Genomic DNA, 19,087 nt, shown 5'->3' with positions numbered 1-19,087 from the left:
TAAGCCAAAAAATAAAAGGTCCATGTTGTCATAACTCGGGTAGACACCAGGGAGGATTATAGTGAGAGGAAACCTTGACCAGATGGTCTCTAGAGGGCAAGGGAGTTTGGCACAAACCCGCTCAACTGAAGAAGCTGACCCTGGAGAAGGCACACAGGGTGGCTCAGGCAGCAACTAATGGGAGAAGGCTGCCAGCCACCAGAAAAGCATGCCAGGTCCAGTCTGAGAGAGTGACTGACTTCCAAGACTGACTGAAAGCAGTTAAGGTATGAGTGGTTTAGTGTGGAAACCACCCGTAACTATACCTGCTACTTGGTAGTCTCACCCTCCTCCTTCATCTAATCCTCCATTACGTAGCTGAATCTCCCTACCACATGCCAAGCACTGTACTCAATCCCAGGTTCACACAGTGCTGAAAGAGAATCAATGTCTGCCCCCAAAGGACTTTGTCTAGAAGAGAAGCTAGGTGAGGAAGTAGGAAGTTATGATGGATATGGTAATGCTACAATGGGGTAAGCAGAGAATGTCAGGCATGCTCATCTTCCCCACTAATATCTTACATTATTCAACTCCAGTGCTACTCAGCCAGTCACGGCTCCCTCACTTCACGTACTAAATGATGCGGGCCACTTCTTCTCACCATGTTCTTTCCCACACTGTTCTGGATGCTTGGCATTTCCTTCTGCTTCCCCATTTCATCACACTAAGTCATACTCACATTCCACAATCCCCCTGTTCATAAATTCTGCCTTGTCCTTTTTTTTTTTTTTTTAAAGATTTTATTTATTTATTTGACAGAGAGAGATCACAAGTAGGCAGAGAGGCAGGCAGAGAGAGAGAGAGGAGGAAGCAGGCTCCCTGCTGAGCAGAGAGCCCGATGCGGGACTCGATCCCAGGACCCTGAGATCATGACCTGAGCCGAAGGCAGCGGCTTAACCCACTGAGCCACCCAGGCACCCCATCTGCCTTGTCCTTTGCTCAGTCATGGTACACATGACATTTGCCTCTAGAATACTTAGCGCGGTCTACAACAGTTCCTGGTTTATGTATCTTTCTTCTCTACCAGAAACGAATAAAGGACCAAACCCTGTATCATTTTGTTGTTCCCAATTTACTCATTCAGCACAGTAATGAAGATTTTTTTAAAAGATTTTATTTGAGAGAGAGACACACAAGTGGGCCGAGAGGCAGAGAGAGAGGGAGAAGCAGACCCCCACTATGCAGGGAGCCCTATGCAGGACTTGATCCCAGGATCCTGAGATCATGATCTGAGCCAAAGGCAGATGCTTAACCAACTGAGCTACCCAGGCACTCCTGAAGATTCTTTAAGATTTTATTTATTTGAGAGAGAGAGAGAGAGAGAGAGCGAGCAAGTGAGCTGGGAGAGGGAGAAAATCTCAAGCAGACTCCACACTGAGCACTGAGCCCCCAATACAAGGTTCAGTCTCATGAGCCCAAGATCATGACCTGAGATAAAACCAAGAGTCAGACACTTAACTGACTGAGCCACTCAAGCACCCCCAGTAATGAAGATTTCTGAGTGAACAAATGAATAAAATGAAATGATCAAAAACTCTAGCTTCTGGGGGTTAAGAAAAAAATCAGAAATGAGGCAAAAGTTTGATAACTCTGAACAAAGAGGCAAAGAGGATTGTGCCCTTTGGTAGAATTTTTTTCTAATAATTTTCTCCTTTATCCCAGCTTTTTAAACAAAGAGCTAGACATAAAGTGTACAATTTGATGAGTTTGGACATATGCAAACACCTATGATACCATCACCGCAAGTAAGGCAACAGATATATCCAACCTCCCAGGGAGAAGGCTGACCCCGCTAGGCCAGTTTACATCATTCCTTCTCCAAACCACTGAGGCAGGAGGCCAGGAATATCCCTCTAGGGGAGTTTTCTTCTCCCAGAAGTAAGAAGCCATAGGAAAAGTCCTCCCATCCCAAACACCTCCCAAAAATACTAATCAGAAAAGCATTATTAGACAAAGTCCATGCTCCACAAGGTGTAGACTCCAGATTTCTACAGGAATTTAAAGACTGTAATCCTACTGACACCCTTCCCACAAAATCTTCCAATAAACTCTAATAGTTCAGCTTTCTTCTGAAATGTGAAGACAATCCTTGTATCACCTTGATGGTCTAGGTTCATTGCTGATGGACAAGTAATCCACTAAGTCTTTTGCTTTCCAAAGGGTATTTAAGAAGGAAGAGAGGAAGGAACAGGAGAGATGGGGAGTGGAGGAGAAGGCAAAGAGGGACAGGAAGAGGAGAGAAGAATTGAAAAGAAGTTGGGGAAAAAAGGAAAAAGAAAATCTAGAGCTGATCTTTTGGGCCATTCAGACTTTGAGATTCAATCACCTTACAACAATCTGTATTATTTACAGTCCCCAGGTGCATTTCACCTGATCAAAAATACAAATGCCCTTTTGCATGTGTAGGTACGCATGACCTGCTATTTAGCCTTTTAATCACAAGGAAAAAAATACATTTATTCACTCAGAACTACAATGTCTAAGCCCCTGAAGCACTACATAGTTCAACATCTGGAATTCATCACCAAGGTTATGCTACTCAAAGAGCCAGCATAAGGGAGGTAGGCTAGGCCCTACTACTTAGGCACACGTGGAAGTAGGCTGAGAAAGCATAGGTTACAAGTCCATCTTCAACTTCATTTTGCTCCTGCACAATTAGTTTGCAGGTTGAATAGCATTTACTAATACAATAATGTTTAACAAAGCCATTAAAAACACACGGAGTTACTATGGTCAACTCATCTTTGACAAAGCAAGAAAGAATATCCAATGGAAAAAAGACAGTCTCTTCAATAAATAGTGTTCAGAAAATTGGATAGCCACATGCAGAAGAATGAAACTGGACTATTTTTTTACACCATATAAAAAAAATGCACTCAAAAGGGATAAAAGACCTAAATGTGAGACAGGAATCCATAAAATTCCTTGAGAAGAATACGGGCAGCAATCTCTTTGACCTCAGCTGTAGCAACTTCTTGCCTAGACGCATTGCCAAAGGCAACGGCAAAATGAACCATTAGGACATCATCAAGATAAAAAGCTTTTGCACAGCAAAGGAAACAGTCAACAAAACCAAAAGAAAACGACAGAGTGGGAGAAGATATTCACAAATGACATATCAGAGAAAGGGCTAGTATCCAAAATCCATAAGGAACTTACCAAATTCATCAGCCAAAGAATAAATAATCCAGTCAAGAAATGGGCAGGACATGAACAGACATTTGTACAAAGAAGACACCCAAAGGCCCAACAGACACATGAAAAAATGCTCCACATCACTGGGCATCAAGGAAATACAAGTCAAAACTACAATGAGGGGGTGGATGCCTGGTGGTTCAGTGGGTTAAAGCCTCTGCCTTTGGCTCAGGTCATAATCCCAGAGTCCTAGGATCGAGCCCCACATCAGGCTCTCAGCTCAGCAGGGAGCCTGCCTCCCCCTCTCTCTCTGCCTGCCTCTCTGCCTGCCTGTGATCTCTGTCTGTTAAATAAATAAATATAAAATCTTTAAAAAAAAAAAAACCCCACAATAAAATACCACCTCACACCAGTCAGAATGGCTAAAATTGACAAGTCAGAAAATGACAATGTTGGCAAGGATGCAGAGAAAGAGGAACTCTCCTTCATTGTTAGTGGAAATGCAAGTTGGTGCAACCACTCTGGAAAACAGTATGGAGGTTCCTCAAAACTTGAAAATATAGGTACCCTATGACTCAGCAATTACACTACTGGGTACTTATCCTAAAGATCCAAGGCAGCATGTGCACTACAATGTTTATAGCAGCAACGTCCACAACAGCCAAACTATGGAAAGAGTCTAGCTGTCCATCGACAGATGAATGGATAAAGAAGATTCAGTGTACACACACATACACACATACACACACACAGAGTAATATTATGCAGCCATCAAAAATGAAATCTTGCCATTTGCAACAATGTAGATGGAAGTAGAGGATACTATGCTAAATGAAATAAGTCAATCAGAGAAAGACGATTATAATATGATCTCACTAATATGTGGAATTTGAGAAACAAGGCAAAGAAAGAGAGGAAAAAATGAAACAAGACAAAACCAGAAAGGGAGGCAAACCATAAGAGTCTTAATCTCAAGAAACAAACTGAGGGTTGCTGGGGGGTGGGGAAAGGGATAGGGTAACTGAGTGATGGACATTGGGGAGGGTATGTGCTATGAGAAGCACCTTGAATTGTGTGAGACTGATGAATCACAGATCTGTATCCCTGAAACAAATAATAAACCATATGTTTGGGGGGCTTTCTTGTTTGTTTTGTTTTATTTTTACATTATACGTTTAAAAAAAAATATGGAATTAGAAGCAAAAAGCCAGGGGACGTTGAAAACTGAGAAAAATCCAGTACCTCTCAACATACGGCTGTTTTCAGACTTAAAGATTTTGTTCCATTTTTTTAATCTACATTTTTTTATTATTATTATTAAATTTATTTATTTTCAGCATAACAGTATCATTATTTTTTCACCACACCCAGTGCTCCATGCAATCCGTGCCCTCTATAGTACCCACCACCTGGTACCCCGACCCCCCCCCACACTTCAAACCCCTCAGATTGTTTTACAGAGTCCATAGTTCCATTTTTTAAAGTGGTTTCTCCTTCCATACAACCAGAATATTAGTACAACTCACTGTAAAACAATAAGGAAAATGTCCTTAGAGCATCCGAGCCCCCGGCCTTATGCTGTGTCCTCAGGAACCCTGCATCCTGGAGGAGCCTATAAGTTCATTCACAAGGCATTAGACTACCCTGGGCTGAGCACCACACTTAAAGAGATACTGATAGCCCAGCTGAAAAGTTGTTAAGTCACCTTGACAGCTGCAGGACTGGCATACCTACTCAAGACAGGAAATCTCTCCACTATGGAAGAGCCACCTGGGGACCAATAGGGGTGAGGAAGCCCAAAGAGAGCCACCTAAGGGAATGCTCATGCCAGAGAGGGAGAGCCAAGAAGAGCATGGGCCATGGAATCGAGCCAATTTTGAATCCTGACCCTGTTTCTTTTGAGCTGAGTTGCTTTCTTTCTCTGAGCCTTAGTCTCATTTTTATTTATTTATTTATTTATTTATTAAATGTGTTCTTTTTTTCTCTCTTTTTTTCTTTCAATTTTTTATTTTTTATAAACATATATTTTTATCCCCAGGTGTAAGGTCTGTGAATCGCCAGGTTTACACACTTCACAGCACTCACCAAAGCACATACCCTCCCCAATGTCCATAACCCCACCCCCCTTCTCCCAACCCCCCTCCCCCCAGCAACCCTCAGTTTGTTTTGTGAGATTAAGAGTCACTTATGGTTAGTCTCATTTTTAAAATAGTAATAGCAATAATAGTATCTCTCTAATTGAATTATTGGGAGATTTAAATATTCGATTATGTAAAATGCCAAAACAGAGCCAGTCATTCAGTATACCTCAATAAATGAGTCTTCCTTATTATGCATTTGATAGTCTGTTCCATGCAATAGTTTCCCAAATCCCTACTAGTCTTCAGTTACAGTCTCCTAAAGACAGGAAACATGGGAGCCTAAGATCTGGCCTGTATACAGCCCCCAAGATTTGAAGACTTCGGTAACTGATCAAATTCTCAAATGTCAGAAGTAGAAGAAACCTAAAACAACTGTCAAGGCTGAGTACTTTCGAAATCCTCTTTTATACACAGAAGCTACTATTCAAACAAAAAGTTTCTGCAGAAATTCAATACTAAACAGAGCAGAGCTGTGCAGATTACTACTTTATGTCTGTGTAGCCTCATCTGTAAAATAGAGAAGGGGGTATAATGGCTCTAAGGTCCCTTCAAATCTAATATTGTACAATTCTGTCATTCTTCAAGATGTTTAAGGGAGAGATGATAGAGACAGTTGGTCTCCAAAAATATGTTCTTCCTTCTATAGCTTCCCCTTCTCCACTGAGAAGCAGCAGCCTACCAGGAACTACTCCTTCCAGATGCCCTTGCAGCTAGGTGGGGCCATGTGACTTTTTCTCCCCAATAGAATGTGAGTGGAAATCATGCAGATCACTTCCAAGCAAGGCAATGAAGAAGCTGATGTCCCTCTTCCACACTCTCTTCCCCTATCTCTGGCTGGATGCAGAGGGTTATGAGGGCCTAGAAGAGGGTAGAGCCACAAGATAAGGAGGAGCCTGGATCCCTGAATCACCACGTGGAAGAAGTGGCCACTGACCAGGCACACACACTGGAATATTACATGAATTACAAGTCAACTTTTAAGTGAAACTACTGAAATTTGGTGGTTTGGTTGCTATGAGCAGCTGGCATTATATTAACTACAAGAAGTATAGAGCTCTGAGATTCAGAACTTCATTACAGTCTGAAAAATATTTATACAAAGCACTTTGCTAAGAGTTGGGGAGACTGATCAATGAGAAAATCTATCCCTTCCCTTGGTCAAACCTAGTAAAGCACAAACATATTCAAGTTCCTATGTCATGAGGCAAAATGAGGTGACTTCTGTAAGAAAGGTAAAGATCTGTAAAGAGGGGAGAAAGGGAGAATAAAGACTACCCAACCCAACTCACTGAAGACTATTTTGGAAAACATCCAAGGGAATCATGATGAGTTCCCAGACTGAGTTGAAATTACGCTTCAGCTAAGTCATGTCTCCTGATACTCAGGGAAACCCATATTGCCCTCTGGTTAACATCTTTGGTTTGAGGGTAATGGCTGCTCCCCCAATACACCATGACTCCCAACATGCCCCAGGCTCAGCCCAGGCACAAGACTATAGCACTAGAGCTATAGTTCATCCTTTACTAACTCTAATTTTCACAGATGAAGGAACAAGATATGTCAAGCCCACTGACCACCTGGAGGGACTGGGAGGAAATACAATTACCGTCTGGGGAAAGCATGCTAAAAGGACTGATCCCAAGGTACTTCAAATTTGCTAACACCTCTGAAAGGAGAACAGTTGGATATCAGGTGGTCACTAGCCACTGAAAGTTACTCTAAACTTCTCAGGGGTTGAGAATACTGCCATTTATTACTTGGGGACTTGTCAAAGTATTATTTTCATTACACTAATAAATACTGTAAATGTCAAAATAAAAAATACTCTAAGTTCTGGAACTTGTCTTATCTAAATCTATATGATCTGGAAATATTTAGCAAGGGAGCCCTGTAATACAAAACAGATACAGAAAGGGTCCCAAGGAAAGCCCTTGGGAAATGCCAAACTATTAATTACATGTTAAACTGAAAGTCTCCTTAACAGCAATTGCCTATGCTGCAAAGAACAAAGCCAAATGTATTCCAGGGGAGGGGGTAGAGAAGTCCAAATTCTTTGGCTCCTTTGAGAAAAGGCCTTTAAAGATGAAACAAAATTGTAATGGGTATCTGAATTTTGTTTAGAGTATGAGAAGAGGGGGAAAGAAGCCTATAGATTTTTATTTCTCACATTTAAAAAAAAGAAAGAAAAACAAATTGATTTTTTACTATAATCACAAGCCTAAACTAAATCTAAATAAGAATTTATGTGCCAAAAACTGTAAACTGGAAAATATGCCAAGAAGACTCTCATTTCCTACAAACCTACCTATACACCTTCTTTTCATAGGTCATCAAAGTCATTTATCAAAATATTTTAATTTTATATCTAAAAAAAGTAAACAACATGAACACCTAAAAGTGAATTTCACATATATATGCGCTGATGAGTGGGTCACGCTTTTTGAGGGTTTCTGCTTTGACATCATTTGTAACTATGTGGCATGTTCTCGGAGTTGTATCACAGACAAGGTGTTATAGAATTATTAAACCACAACACTGATAAATACAGTTTGATTCAAATTCAGAAAGAAGATCAATGTGACCAGCATATAGAGGGCATAGCCTGACCCTGTTTGCAAACAGATCATAAAAAGATCTCAACCTCCACATACAAGACCAGCAATTTACCTGCACCACCCTGGCGAAGCCCAGCACAGTCCCGCATTTTTCCAAGAGCCATAACCACCCACAATGACGCATCCTTGGGCACTCTCAGAGGCCCCTAACAGCTAACACACTACATCGGGCCTGCAAAGCCTGTTTTTTAAGTTTGTTTATCTTTATTCCCCCACAGCGTCCTCCTCGATGAGGCCATTAAGTGCTTGTTTCTGAACCTGGTGCAATCCTTGTTTTTCCTTTGGCTTTTGCCATTCAAATCTGGGTCTCCGCCCATGAGTCCTTCTTAGCCAGCTGGCTCTTGAGGACCTTCTTGGCAGAAACCACTTACCCTTTTATTCCATGCTACCTGGTTTCTTCCTGCCACAAGGAGGTTTTCCCCAAAGCGGATGGAAGGCATTTCACACAGGATGAGCAATTATTTGTGTTGTGTTTTGCCACCAACTCTCTTTATTGCTCTCCCAGGAGGATCCGATAGAGTTCCTCTGAAGAGATGGAAAGGATGTGAACCTGGGGAAGTTTCTAGTCAGTTACTTCACTGGGTGTGATTATGGCATTGATAAAATTTTGTGGTTCATTAAAAAAAAAAAAAAACCACACATAAAACTACTCATTTTTTCAAAAGGTGTTTTTGCCAATTATACATATTTTTATTTATAATAAAATACTAGTGCTAAAACAAGAATTATTAATGTGTAAGATTATTGAGAATACTTGTCAGACCCTTCCAGCTCATTGCAAGTAGGTAGTGAGTAAAATTCAAATGAATTGCTTCCATATTAAGATTAGTTAAAAAACTAATCTTACCTTGAGCCACCATATGTAAAATTGCAATAGATTCACAGTACAAATATAAAGTTTCGTCAGGTGGTAGTGAACTAGAAGACCTGTTTCTCCTATCAAAACACTGAAACACACACACACACATGCAGACACACACACTTTAGGGAAGAAAATCGGGTTCACATAGGAGCAATTTATAATTATGTATCCCAGAGATGTGAATGTGGAGAAACTTCCCATTCTGCGTTTGTCCCTGTTGGCAGAGCATCAGACTATAGAGGTACTTGTCTGGCAAGCATGAATTGAATGCTCTTGGGTCAATTCCTAGTTCTCCAACCACAGCAAAGACCAAGGATGAAATGATGGGTTCTTAGCTGAAAGTTCAGTCCATTGTGCTTACTTCATTTCTTCTAACACTAAACTTGCAATCAATTAATTGATCTGTATATCCAGGGGAAAATAAAAAAACTGATGTCAAAAGGATGATGAAGTACGACCTACACTAAATAAAAATGAATTCTAATGTAAGTACTGATCCAAACGTAATATACAAGTATATGAGTATAAATAGAGTATGTAAGTGAAATACTTAGAGCATAAAATATGTAAGTACATAGACTTACATAAATAATAAGCATAAAATCAATAGAGTACCTAAGTAAAACATAGCCTAAAGGTATAAGAGCATTACAAAAGTATATACTAATTCAAATTATAAAAACAATAATTTCTTCAATATTTAGACTCTTGTGAGAACTGCTTCAACCCCTTGAGGGGCAGTGGGGGAGGGAAAGAACTGTACAGAGATCTACAAATAAGCCAATCATCTGTCCACTTTATCTCTATAGTAAAGACAGTAAAGACAAAAAAAAAATGGAAAAAGTTAGACCACAGATAATTTTGCTTATAAATGGACACTTCTGTTAGCACAAAATTTTTTGTTTTGTATAACCTTAATGCTAAGAAACTTGACATAAAATGAAATCGCTGCTGGGATGCCTGGGTGGTTCAGTCTGTTAAGCATCTACCTTCAGCTCAGGTCATGATACCAGTCCTGGACTGAGTCCTGCATTGGGCTCCTTGCTCAATGGGGAGCCTGCTTCTCCCTCTGCCTGCTGCTCTCCCTGTTTGTGCTCGCTCTCTTGCTCTCTCTCTCTCACTCGCTCTCTCTCTGACAAATAAGTAAAAATCTTCTAAAAAATGAAATCTCTGTTTATACTCTGGTTTTGTACTTCACCCAAAGTGTGGGGGGGGGTACTGAAAAATGTGTTAAAAGCAAGTAATACTAAAAAAGAAAAAGATCTAATCTATATGCTACATTTCAGGATATTCACTATTTTAGAAAACTAGGTAATATCCTACTGAAATCCTCAGCTGTTTTCCCATAGATGTCTAAGGAAAAACTATGAGGGAATCCATTTCATAGCAGAATATTCTCCATGACTTGTAAGTTTCAAATCAAACTTGAGCCTTTGGAGTTGAAGTTGTTTGCTCTCAGTGATACATGGTTTCCTATTCCTATTAAAAAAAAAAAAAAAAAGTCCTTAAAACGCTTATAAAAAAAACTCGAAAGGCTTCTTGGACCTTGAATCCCTCTTGCAAAACATTTTGATGAGTTAAGTGTAAATAAATCTGAAACATATGATTAAATTTCCATTAAAATGCACATGAGTTTAAAAATGAGGGGAAAAAAATCTGAGCAAAACAAGCTTTATGCTTTTCCTGACCCCCTAGAAGTTGAAAAGTGGTTGGGTACATCCAAATCACTGCCGAGTTTACCACCAGTATGTGAATATACCTTTCCAAGTTTCTAATGTGATGCTCATCATTTTAGTGCACCATTCATCACCCTAGAGCTTTGCCACAGAAACAAGTGCCAATATGATCTTCATCTGACTATCTGGTATGCTCCCTTCAGCTTGTACCCCAGAATCTAGCCCCCCCCACTCCTAAGGGAATGGGTCCAGGCCAGGATGTGCTAATCCCAGAGCTACCCTGGGAGATATGGGCTACTTCCAACAGCTCCAGAAATGCAGAAGTATATGTTATGTGAAAAGGAACAGGGGTCTTAGCCCTCCACACCCAGGAGAGATCCTGAGACCTCCTCTCCATCATGAAGAAAAGAACTCGGTTTTCAATGCATGTAAGTGAAAGGACTTATTTTTGTCATCCATTCCTTTTCACTCTAGCCTAAACTCTCTCTGGTTTATTTCAGCATATACTGGCAGTACATACACCAAAGAACTGTAAAATCATGGATCCCATTTTTAACATGGCAGGGAAACAAGGAGAGCCAGGAGGTAAGGATCTGAAGCATGATAGTTGTGTTTATTTTCCTGAGGGACATGTTCCTTATGATGCCCCAACACTGCATACATCATGGAAAGACCACTCAGAGAAGTTTCCAAAAGTCAATGTTAGTGTCTCCAGGTGCTCCATAAAATCCAAGGGACTTTATAGAACTGTCATCTCTAATCAGCCTCCACTTTACGATAAGGAAATCGAGAGCCAGAGAAGCTGAAGAGACTCACAGACATCACACAGTTAGGTGGTGATAAATCTCATAAGCCTGAGCCCAGAGCTGTTTTCACTGCACTAGGGTAGCAGCTTGGCCCTGGATCTTTGGTGGTGTACCTGCTTAAGAGTCACAGTCAGATGTCATCTCAAACCTGTTAGGATCAAGAGATAACAGATGTTGATGAGGACGTGGAGAAAAAGGAAGCCTGGTACGCTGTTAGTGGGAATGTAAAGTGATATAGCTAGTGTGAAAGACGGTATGGAAGGCCCTCAAAAAATTAAAAACAGAACTATCAAATGATTCAGTAATCACAATACTGGATATTTATCCAAGGAATACAAAAACATTAATTCAAAGGGATATGTGTACCCCTATATTTACTGCAGCATTATTTACAATATTAATGTAAATTATTTACAGTGTTAGTGGAGACACTAACATTGACTTTTGGAAACTTCTCTGAGGGTTCTGTCCACAACGCAGGCAGTGTGAGGCATCATAAGGAACATGTCCCTTAGGAAAACAAACACAACTATCATGCTTCAGATCCTTACCTCCTGGCTCACCTTGTTTCCCTGCCATGTTGAAAATGGGATCCCATAGCCAAACCATGGAAGCGGCCCATGTGTCCATCAACAGATGAACAGATAAGATGCATTCACACATAAACACACATATGCAATAGAATATTACTCAGCCATAAAAATAGAAGAAAATCCTGCCATTTGAAACAATGTGGATAAATCTGAAGGGCATTATGGGAAGTAAAATAAGCCAGAAAGGGAAAGAAAAATACTGTGTGTATCACTTATTTGTGGAAACTTAATTTTTTTTTTTTAAGTTGAACTCAGAGAAACAGAATAGAATGGTGGTTGCCAAGAGCTGGAAGATAGAGGAAATGGGGAGAATCCGGTCAAGGGTACAAACTTTCACTTAAGATGAATAGCTTCCAAGGATCTATTATACAACACTGTGATTATGCTTAATACTGTATTATATACTTAAAATTTATTTAGATTGTAGATTTTTTTTTTTTTGACAGGAAGTTGGATTTATTGGTGGGCATGAATATGACGGGAAGGGGTAGTGCTAAGGTTCTCATGAGTGCAGAGCCCTCCATTTGTCCAAGGGACCACGGTTAGGGATGTATTTGACCCCACAGCCATCTGGGATAAGCCGCTTTTCAGCCACCATGTCTTCAAATTCATCCGCATTGAACTTAGTAAAGCCCCACTTCTTGGAGATGTGGATCTTCTGGCGGCCAGGGAACTTGAACTTGGCCCTGCGTAGGGCCTCAATCACATGCTCCTTGTTCTGCAGCTTGGTACGGATGGACATGATGACTTGGCCAATGTGGACCCTGGCTACTGTGCCCTGGGGCTTTCCAAAGGCACCCCACATACCTGTCTGCAGCCTAAATTGGAGATAGCAATGAGGTCAGATCCCAGCATCCACCAAAAGGGCTGTCTCCAAGGTCCCTTAGGGCAACCCATACAATCAACAGGCTGCATACACTACTGAGGAGGCTACTGTTTGCAGCCATGGCACACTGGGAAGATTGTAGATCTTAAATGTTTTCAACACACACAAAAAAAGGGGAAATTATGTAAGTTGATGGGATGTGCTAAGTAATTTGATTGTGGCAAATGTTTCATAATGTACACATTAAATCATTACACTGTATACTTGATACACAGTTTTGTCGATTATACCTCAATAAAGGCAGGGAGGCAATTAAAAGAAAAAGTAAGAAGTAAGTAAGTAAAAGTAAGAAGATAGGAATTTGCAGCTAAATAGAGAATCACCTGTGTTAAATGATGGTACAATCAGCTTCTGACCACCTACAGCAAAGAAGAAGCAAAAGTCTGGAGGACACATGGCAGGTGACAATTCAAATGAAGATGCTATTTGTCCTGAGAAGACACAAGGGGATTTGTAAGCCACAACAGCAAATCTCTTTCAAAATTAAGTCCAGTGTCAAAGCAGAGATTGGTATTTATCAATAAATGGGTGAAACGTAAGCCCTGAACCATGCTGGGGGTCACTGAAGAATGAAATTTGCAGTAGACATGCACATGTGTGCGCTCATGCCTTAGAAGCGATAAGAGAAGGTAGCCCCCTCTTGTCTGAGGAGCTCCCTGCAGGGCTCCCTGGAGTTAAGCATAGAGACTAGAGCCCAAGGTGATAATATGGCAAAACCTACAATGGCCAAGATCTCTCCAAGATTTATGCTTCTCTACTTGGAAGTCCTTATCTTTGAAAAGATGCATTTCCCTTTCCAGAGAGCTATTTATGAAGTTGGCTGTTAAGTTTAGGTAAAAATAGGTCACTGTCTTTTTCAAAGGCTTTAGAAAAACTCTTAGATCAAAAGTGCCTCCTTCTTCTTGATCTAATGCCGGGAAGTCACTCCTAAGCTGTTTCAGTTATCCAAGGTCATATAACAAACTAGCCCAAATATTAGTGACTTAAATGAATGATAGTAATTTTATTATCTCTCACATTCTTGGCCAAGCTAGCCAAGCTGGGCATGTTCTTCTCATTAGCTGGGGATGCAGTCATCTGCAGACCAACTGGGCTGAACCACTGACATCACATGGTTGGCAGCTGAAGCTAACTTTCAACCAGAGAGCCCCCAAGTAGACTCTCCATGTGTCTTGTGCTTCTCATATCATGGCAACTGTGCTCTGAGAGAGGATGTGGCAAGAATGAATATTCCAAGAGTGGGGAGATGGATGCTGCCAGTCTCCTGAAAAGCTGGGCCCAGAACAAGGGGTCACTTCCACTGTTCTATTAATCAAATAGCCACTGGCCCAGCCTAGGTTCAAAATAGTAGAGATATAGACCCTTCCTCTCAGTGAGGGAGTGACAAAGAATTAGTGGACATCTTTATCCCACCACAGAGCCACATTCCTTTCTTCTGTATTTTTATCACATATATCAAAGCAGCCACGGTAATAGCAATGTTTTAGCTTTGCACAAAACCATCATTGCAGCTTACTGTAAATACTGCTTTAATTCTTTCCTGAGAAGTAGTTCTTTGGGAGGAAGAGTATAATATAGCAAAAGCATGGCCCTAACTCTTCACCCTTTTCTGTATCTGTGACCTTTGCCATGTAATGTGGCAATGCCCTCCAGTCTGACTCTGGTCTCATCCATATGATTTGCTTTGGCCAATGAGATGTTAGCAACTGTGACACAAGAAGATATGAAAAGTGCTTCACAGTCAAGCTTGCCCTCGCTTTTGCACCTCTGCCAACACTGTAAGAACACGCTCAGACTCAACTGCCAGAAGATGAAGACACCTGGCAAAGGTCAATTGCCCCAGCTGAGACCATCTTAGATCATTCAACAGTCTGATGCCCGCTGGATGGGTGAGCAAGCCCCACCAAGATCAGCAGAACCCTCTAGCTAATCCCCAGCTGACTCCACGATGAGCAGTACATGCTAATTACATCTCAGAGGCTGAATAGTTATTACTCACCATTATTGTGGCAATAAGCAACCAACAGGGACTAGAGAGATGGTTGAGAACAGTCAAGGTTATCAAGAAAAAGGAGACATACCAAACTTGACACTTTGTTTTTGCCCTGTTGCCATGTAGAATTATTAAATATCTAATTGATCATACTATAAGTATTTCACAGAAGTGATTCATTTGCATCAGGGAATCATCTGGCACCAAGAGAATGGGGCTTATAAACAGCTTGATGACAACAGGAAAGCGCAAAGAAAGAGTTCCATTTGGTTTTGCTGGAATCAGTTGTATCCATGGGCACTGGGGGTTGGATACAGCTTAGCAGAGCCCAAAGCAAAATGACAAATGAGGCCATTGGGTACATGTATACCAGAGGGAACCCTGGCCTTTGGCTATGGTTCATTAACAAGATTGAGCTTTCTCCTTGAAAATCTGGTCAGCAGCTTTGAGAATCTTTCTAGTTAAGCCTAAAAGGCAGATGTAAAGGTTCCTTTTGTCTGCGTTTTGGTGTTTTGCAAGATTTTAACCACTGAGCTTATTTATTTTCTTTGCTATAAATTACAAGCATAATGCATGTGCATGTAATATATGTATATAAGAATATAACTATATACACATCTGTGTGTCTGAATATATATCTCAATCCATGTGAGTATACTGGGGTAGGTCCTATAGGAGCTATAATAAATAATGGGAAATGCATGGAGCCCTTAAAAAATGGTAATAATCCATGATTCACATTGTCTGTCACAGCCACACAGAAATTATAGCCTCCTTGCAGGTGCAGTTTTACAGATATTGCTATCTTTTCTTTCCAGAAAAAAGCCTCTGTTATCATGATGATTGTAAATTGTCTTATTATGTAACACACTGGTCTGAGCTTATACAATCCAGTTTTAACGAGAGGTTCTCAGCAGTGAATGGCTTTTTTTCTGCTGTACATATACCCCCCAAAAGTGTGTAACCACCATGATGGATAAGCAAAACTACAGTTAAACATAAAGAATAAAATAAATTGAATTCTCATGGTAACATTAAATTATTGCATGAGCTCTCTTTCATTTAAAATCTGTAATCAAATAAAATACGTAGGCAGTCACGCAGATGCACAAAAGCTTATGCAACCAATAATGAGGTTCATATTCATTTTCTCTGACTTGACAGAGAGGTGTGTTTTATCTGATCCATGGTTTACAAGATCACATAAATACAAACACAAAAATGAATGTAAAGGACCTAAGAATACAAATATTAGTATGCCTAGATGCTTATGCATTTCTAAGTATCTAACATTTTATAAAACATCCATAGTGTATATTCAACTATATGATGGCTGTGTCCATGCATTTTAATTCAACCTCTTTTATTAAACTAGCAGATGGCAACCAAAACATTTTAAAAAACAAGAAATCACTTTTGTGTGTGGATTCCAAAAATGGACAAATTTAGTCAGGTTTTCTGTCTCCATGAGCTCAGAGTAAGCTGTGAGTTTGGGTTGGAGGAGGAAGAAAAGTTGGGAAAATGGATCACTTCCAAAGATCTAGCCAGCTTTACAAAACGTTGAGTTACCCTTATGGAGGCTACACTCTCTAGACAGAAGCCTAGATGAGAGAGGGGGGAAGAAACTGATCAGACTAGATTGATGACTATTCATAACACTGATATTATGCATTTTCAATAACATTTTCTTTTGGTTTTGGAAAGGCACCATGTCGATGGAAAGACTCTCTGTAGCCTCAAAACCAGAACAATAGTTCATACAAAAATATATTTCTCAAAAACCAGATCACTTTCCAAAACAAAATACAAATTTAGAAGACTAATCATTTGTGCATCCATGACTGATACTCTTCTTTTTTAAAGACCCAAAAGCTGTTTGTATCCAAAGGAGAAATTAATAGTTCATATTCACCCCTCCATAGAAGGGAACATTCATTCCCATATTTAAATTCAGTGCCAAAATTTATCTTCCACCTGGAGGCAAGGAAAACCCTTCTCACATCCCCTCCGCCATTCCTCCCTCTTAATGCATTCTGGATAGCAATGGTCCTCCTTTTCCTTAGAAACCCCAAAACAATTACATTAGGATCATGCCAAAGAATAACAACAGTAACTTGCTGAGCACTTACATGGTGTTATGCAGTAATGCTTAAATGGATTAAATAATCTCACCCAAATCTTCCCAACACCATAGCCAGTCTGTGCTACCTCCTGTTTAAAGGTTGGGAAACAGAGGCTTAGAAAGCCTCATGGATCACGGAAGGCATTCCCCTTAGGGTGGGGGTATCTTGAACATCATCAGACAGCTAGGAAGTGACAGAGCTAAGACTAAATGCAGGTCTTACACCACCTAGCCATATAGAAGTCCTCTACACCAAGGTTGCTTCTAGAAGACTCGCCAAGGGTGAGAAGGAGCCAGCACCGAGGCAGAAAAAGAATGCTAGTAGCCCGCCTCCCTGGAAAGAATGAAAAACCATTTCCTCATATTCCAAGGGCTCCTCCCTTCCCAACTCCTCCTGCAACCCCTATCCCTCTACCCACCATCACTGAACCCTGCCAGAGTGACTTTCCACATTTCCATGTGAGTTCAGGCCCCACTCCACTGTAGAATGGGAGTGTCGCCTAAAGATACCACATACATACTCAGTGTCATCCTGCTTTTGTTAAAGTATTTCCAACTTTTCCCAACCATTTAGGGTTTGGTTTGGACAAACCTAAAAGACATTCTGCCTGTGTTTTTTCCCATAATTTTAAACTTAAAGTATTTTATGAGAAATCTAATCCGTATGTTTCTGATTAATTTGTAAGAGCCATTTGATGTCCAAGGGCCTTTTAAGTTTTTATAAGCCTTTTTAAGACTTTCCCTTAAAGATGTTTTGCCAAAAGAAAATGAACTTAGATCCCCATAGTTCAAGTTCAGTCCCAATCTCAACAATCACAGGATTCTCTGCTTAAAAGACATTGCTTTCTGCTCTAAGCAGATTGTCCACAACTACCCTGGGTCTAACTGATCATTCATACCTTTGCTCAAGGCTCCCACTGAGATGTTCCTTTATCTCATAAATGGAATGATAGTTAAGTTTCATTGCCAAAAGTATAGCTCACAATTAAGCCTATGTCTACACCAGCTACCAAAGAGACTCTTGCCATTGAATTGGATGCGTGGTTCAGTAAAGCATTAAAGTTAGTCCCCACAGAAAAGCTAAAACTTTTTTCTTGAATATATAGAATCATTTCTATGTTGGCAATCTGGCTTATACTGCCAGGTCTACAGTTTGTGAGCTGTGACCCTGGACAAGTCACTCAACTTGGGCCACAGTCCCATGAATAAAATAGAAATTATCTCTTTAATCTTTAAAATGGTGATAAATTATGTCTATCATGTACCTGGTTCCTAAATTTGAGTCTGTATACGGTCAGATACATAGAGACATAAACATAAATAGAAAGACAGATTGAAATGAATGTTATATATAGAAAACAGATTAAAATGAATGTTACATATAGAAATCATCTGAGGAACACATTTGAGATGAAAATTCCTGGGACCCACTCCAAAGTCTGCTTCAATAGATCTGAAATGAGGCCCAAGAATATGCATTTTGATAAGCTTTTTGGATAATACAGGTGGCCTGAGGGTCACACTTCAAGAAACAAAGACTTACCATAATGCAAGGGAAGGAGAATAAAATGAGAAAGACTGTAATAAGACGAGGATATTAATAACAAGGAGAGATTGTTGAATCAAACAAAGGAAGACTGAAACACTTAAGTAAAAATGAAGCACTGCAGTTTCTGGATAATTATTTGCATTTCTCAAGAGAAACGTGAGCGTGCACATAAAACTAAATCAATGGATATATTGTAGTTAACATTCAAAATGAGTTCAGTCAACTTTATATCAAAGATCATTAAATTTTTAGTTATAATGCAGTCTAGAATTAAAGAAAACTATTTCACTATGGATAGAGTGTGTTGAATTTTAAAGTATAAATCAAATTTTCAAATTCTTCACTAAAGAGAAATCTATCACCTTGGATCTGAAATTAACAGAAAAGCTGAGAGACTGAGAAACTTTAAATTGACTCAGGACTTTAATATCTGCATACTCATCAGCAACAGGGAAAAAAAAAATCTTTACAAGACAAGATTTCCTATAGACACAATGGATATGTGGAAATAAAGCAAGACCAACCAAATGAGAACAAGCAAAAGCTCTTTTTTCAGAGCTTGCTATCTGAAGAGAGTCAGTCACCATACCTACAGAGTCAAAGACTCAAAGGCAGGGAGAGGAAAGGGGACATTTCATAATGGAAAATGTCCCTAAAGGGAAGGCTTTAG

The 19,087-nt window shown here is 40.0% G+C and overlaps 1 protein-coding gene and 1 pseudogene across 1 annotated transcript; both read right to left on the bottom strand.

Moving 5' to 3' along the window:
* Positions 1 to 12,295: 12,295 nt before the first annotated feature.
* On the bottom strand, positions 12,296 to 12,691 carry LOC116575202 (60S ribosomal protein L10-like). The gene has a single exon (XM_032316454.1). It carries the CDS (start codon positions 12,670 to 12,672, stop codon positions 12,370 to 12,372), a length of 303 nt encoding a protein of 100 aa, XP_032172345.1. The 5' UTR covers positions 12,673 to 12,691; the 3' UTR covers positions 12,296 to 12,369.
* Positions 12,692 to 12,732: 41 nt separating this feature from the next.
* On the bottom strand, positions 12,733 to 12,852 carry LOC116575607 (annotated as a pseudogene).
* Between the last annotated feature and the right edge of the window lie 6,235 nt (positions 12,853 to 19,087).

The sequence above is a fragment of the Mustela erminea genome, chromosome 16 (assembly GCF_009829155.1).
Source record: "Mustela erminea isolate mMusErm1 chromosome 16, mMusErm1.Pri, whole genome shotgun sequence".
NCBI lineage: Eukaryota > Metazoa > Chordata > Mammalia > Carnivora > Mustelidae > Mustela > Mustela erminea.
The sequence above is the reverse complement of the archived record's forward strand: the minus strand, read 5'-3'. Positions and strand labels throughout refer to the sequence as shown.

What these genes read in the sequence shown, in the direction of transcription:
- LOC116575202 (XM_032316454.1), bottom strand. Translation starts at nt 12,672, where the DNA reads ATGTGGGGTGCCTTTGGAAAGCCCCAGGGCACAGTAGCCAGGGTCCAC.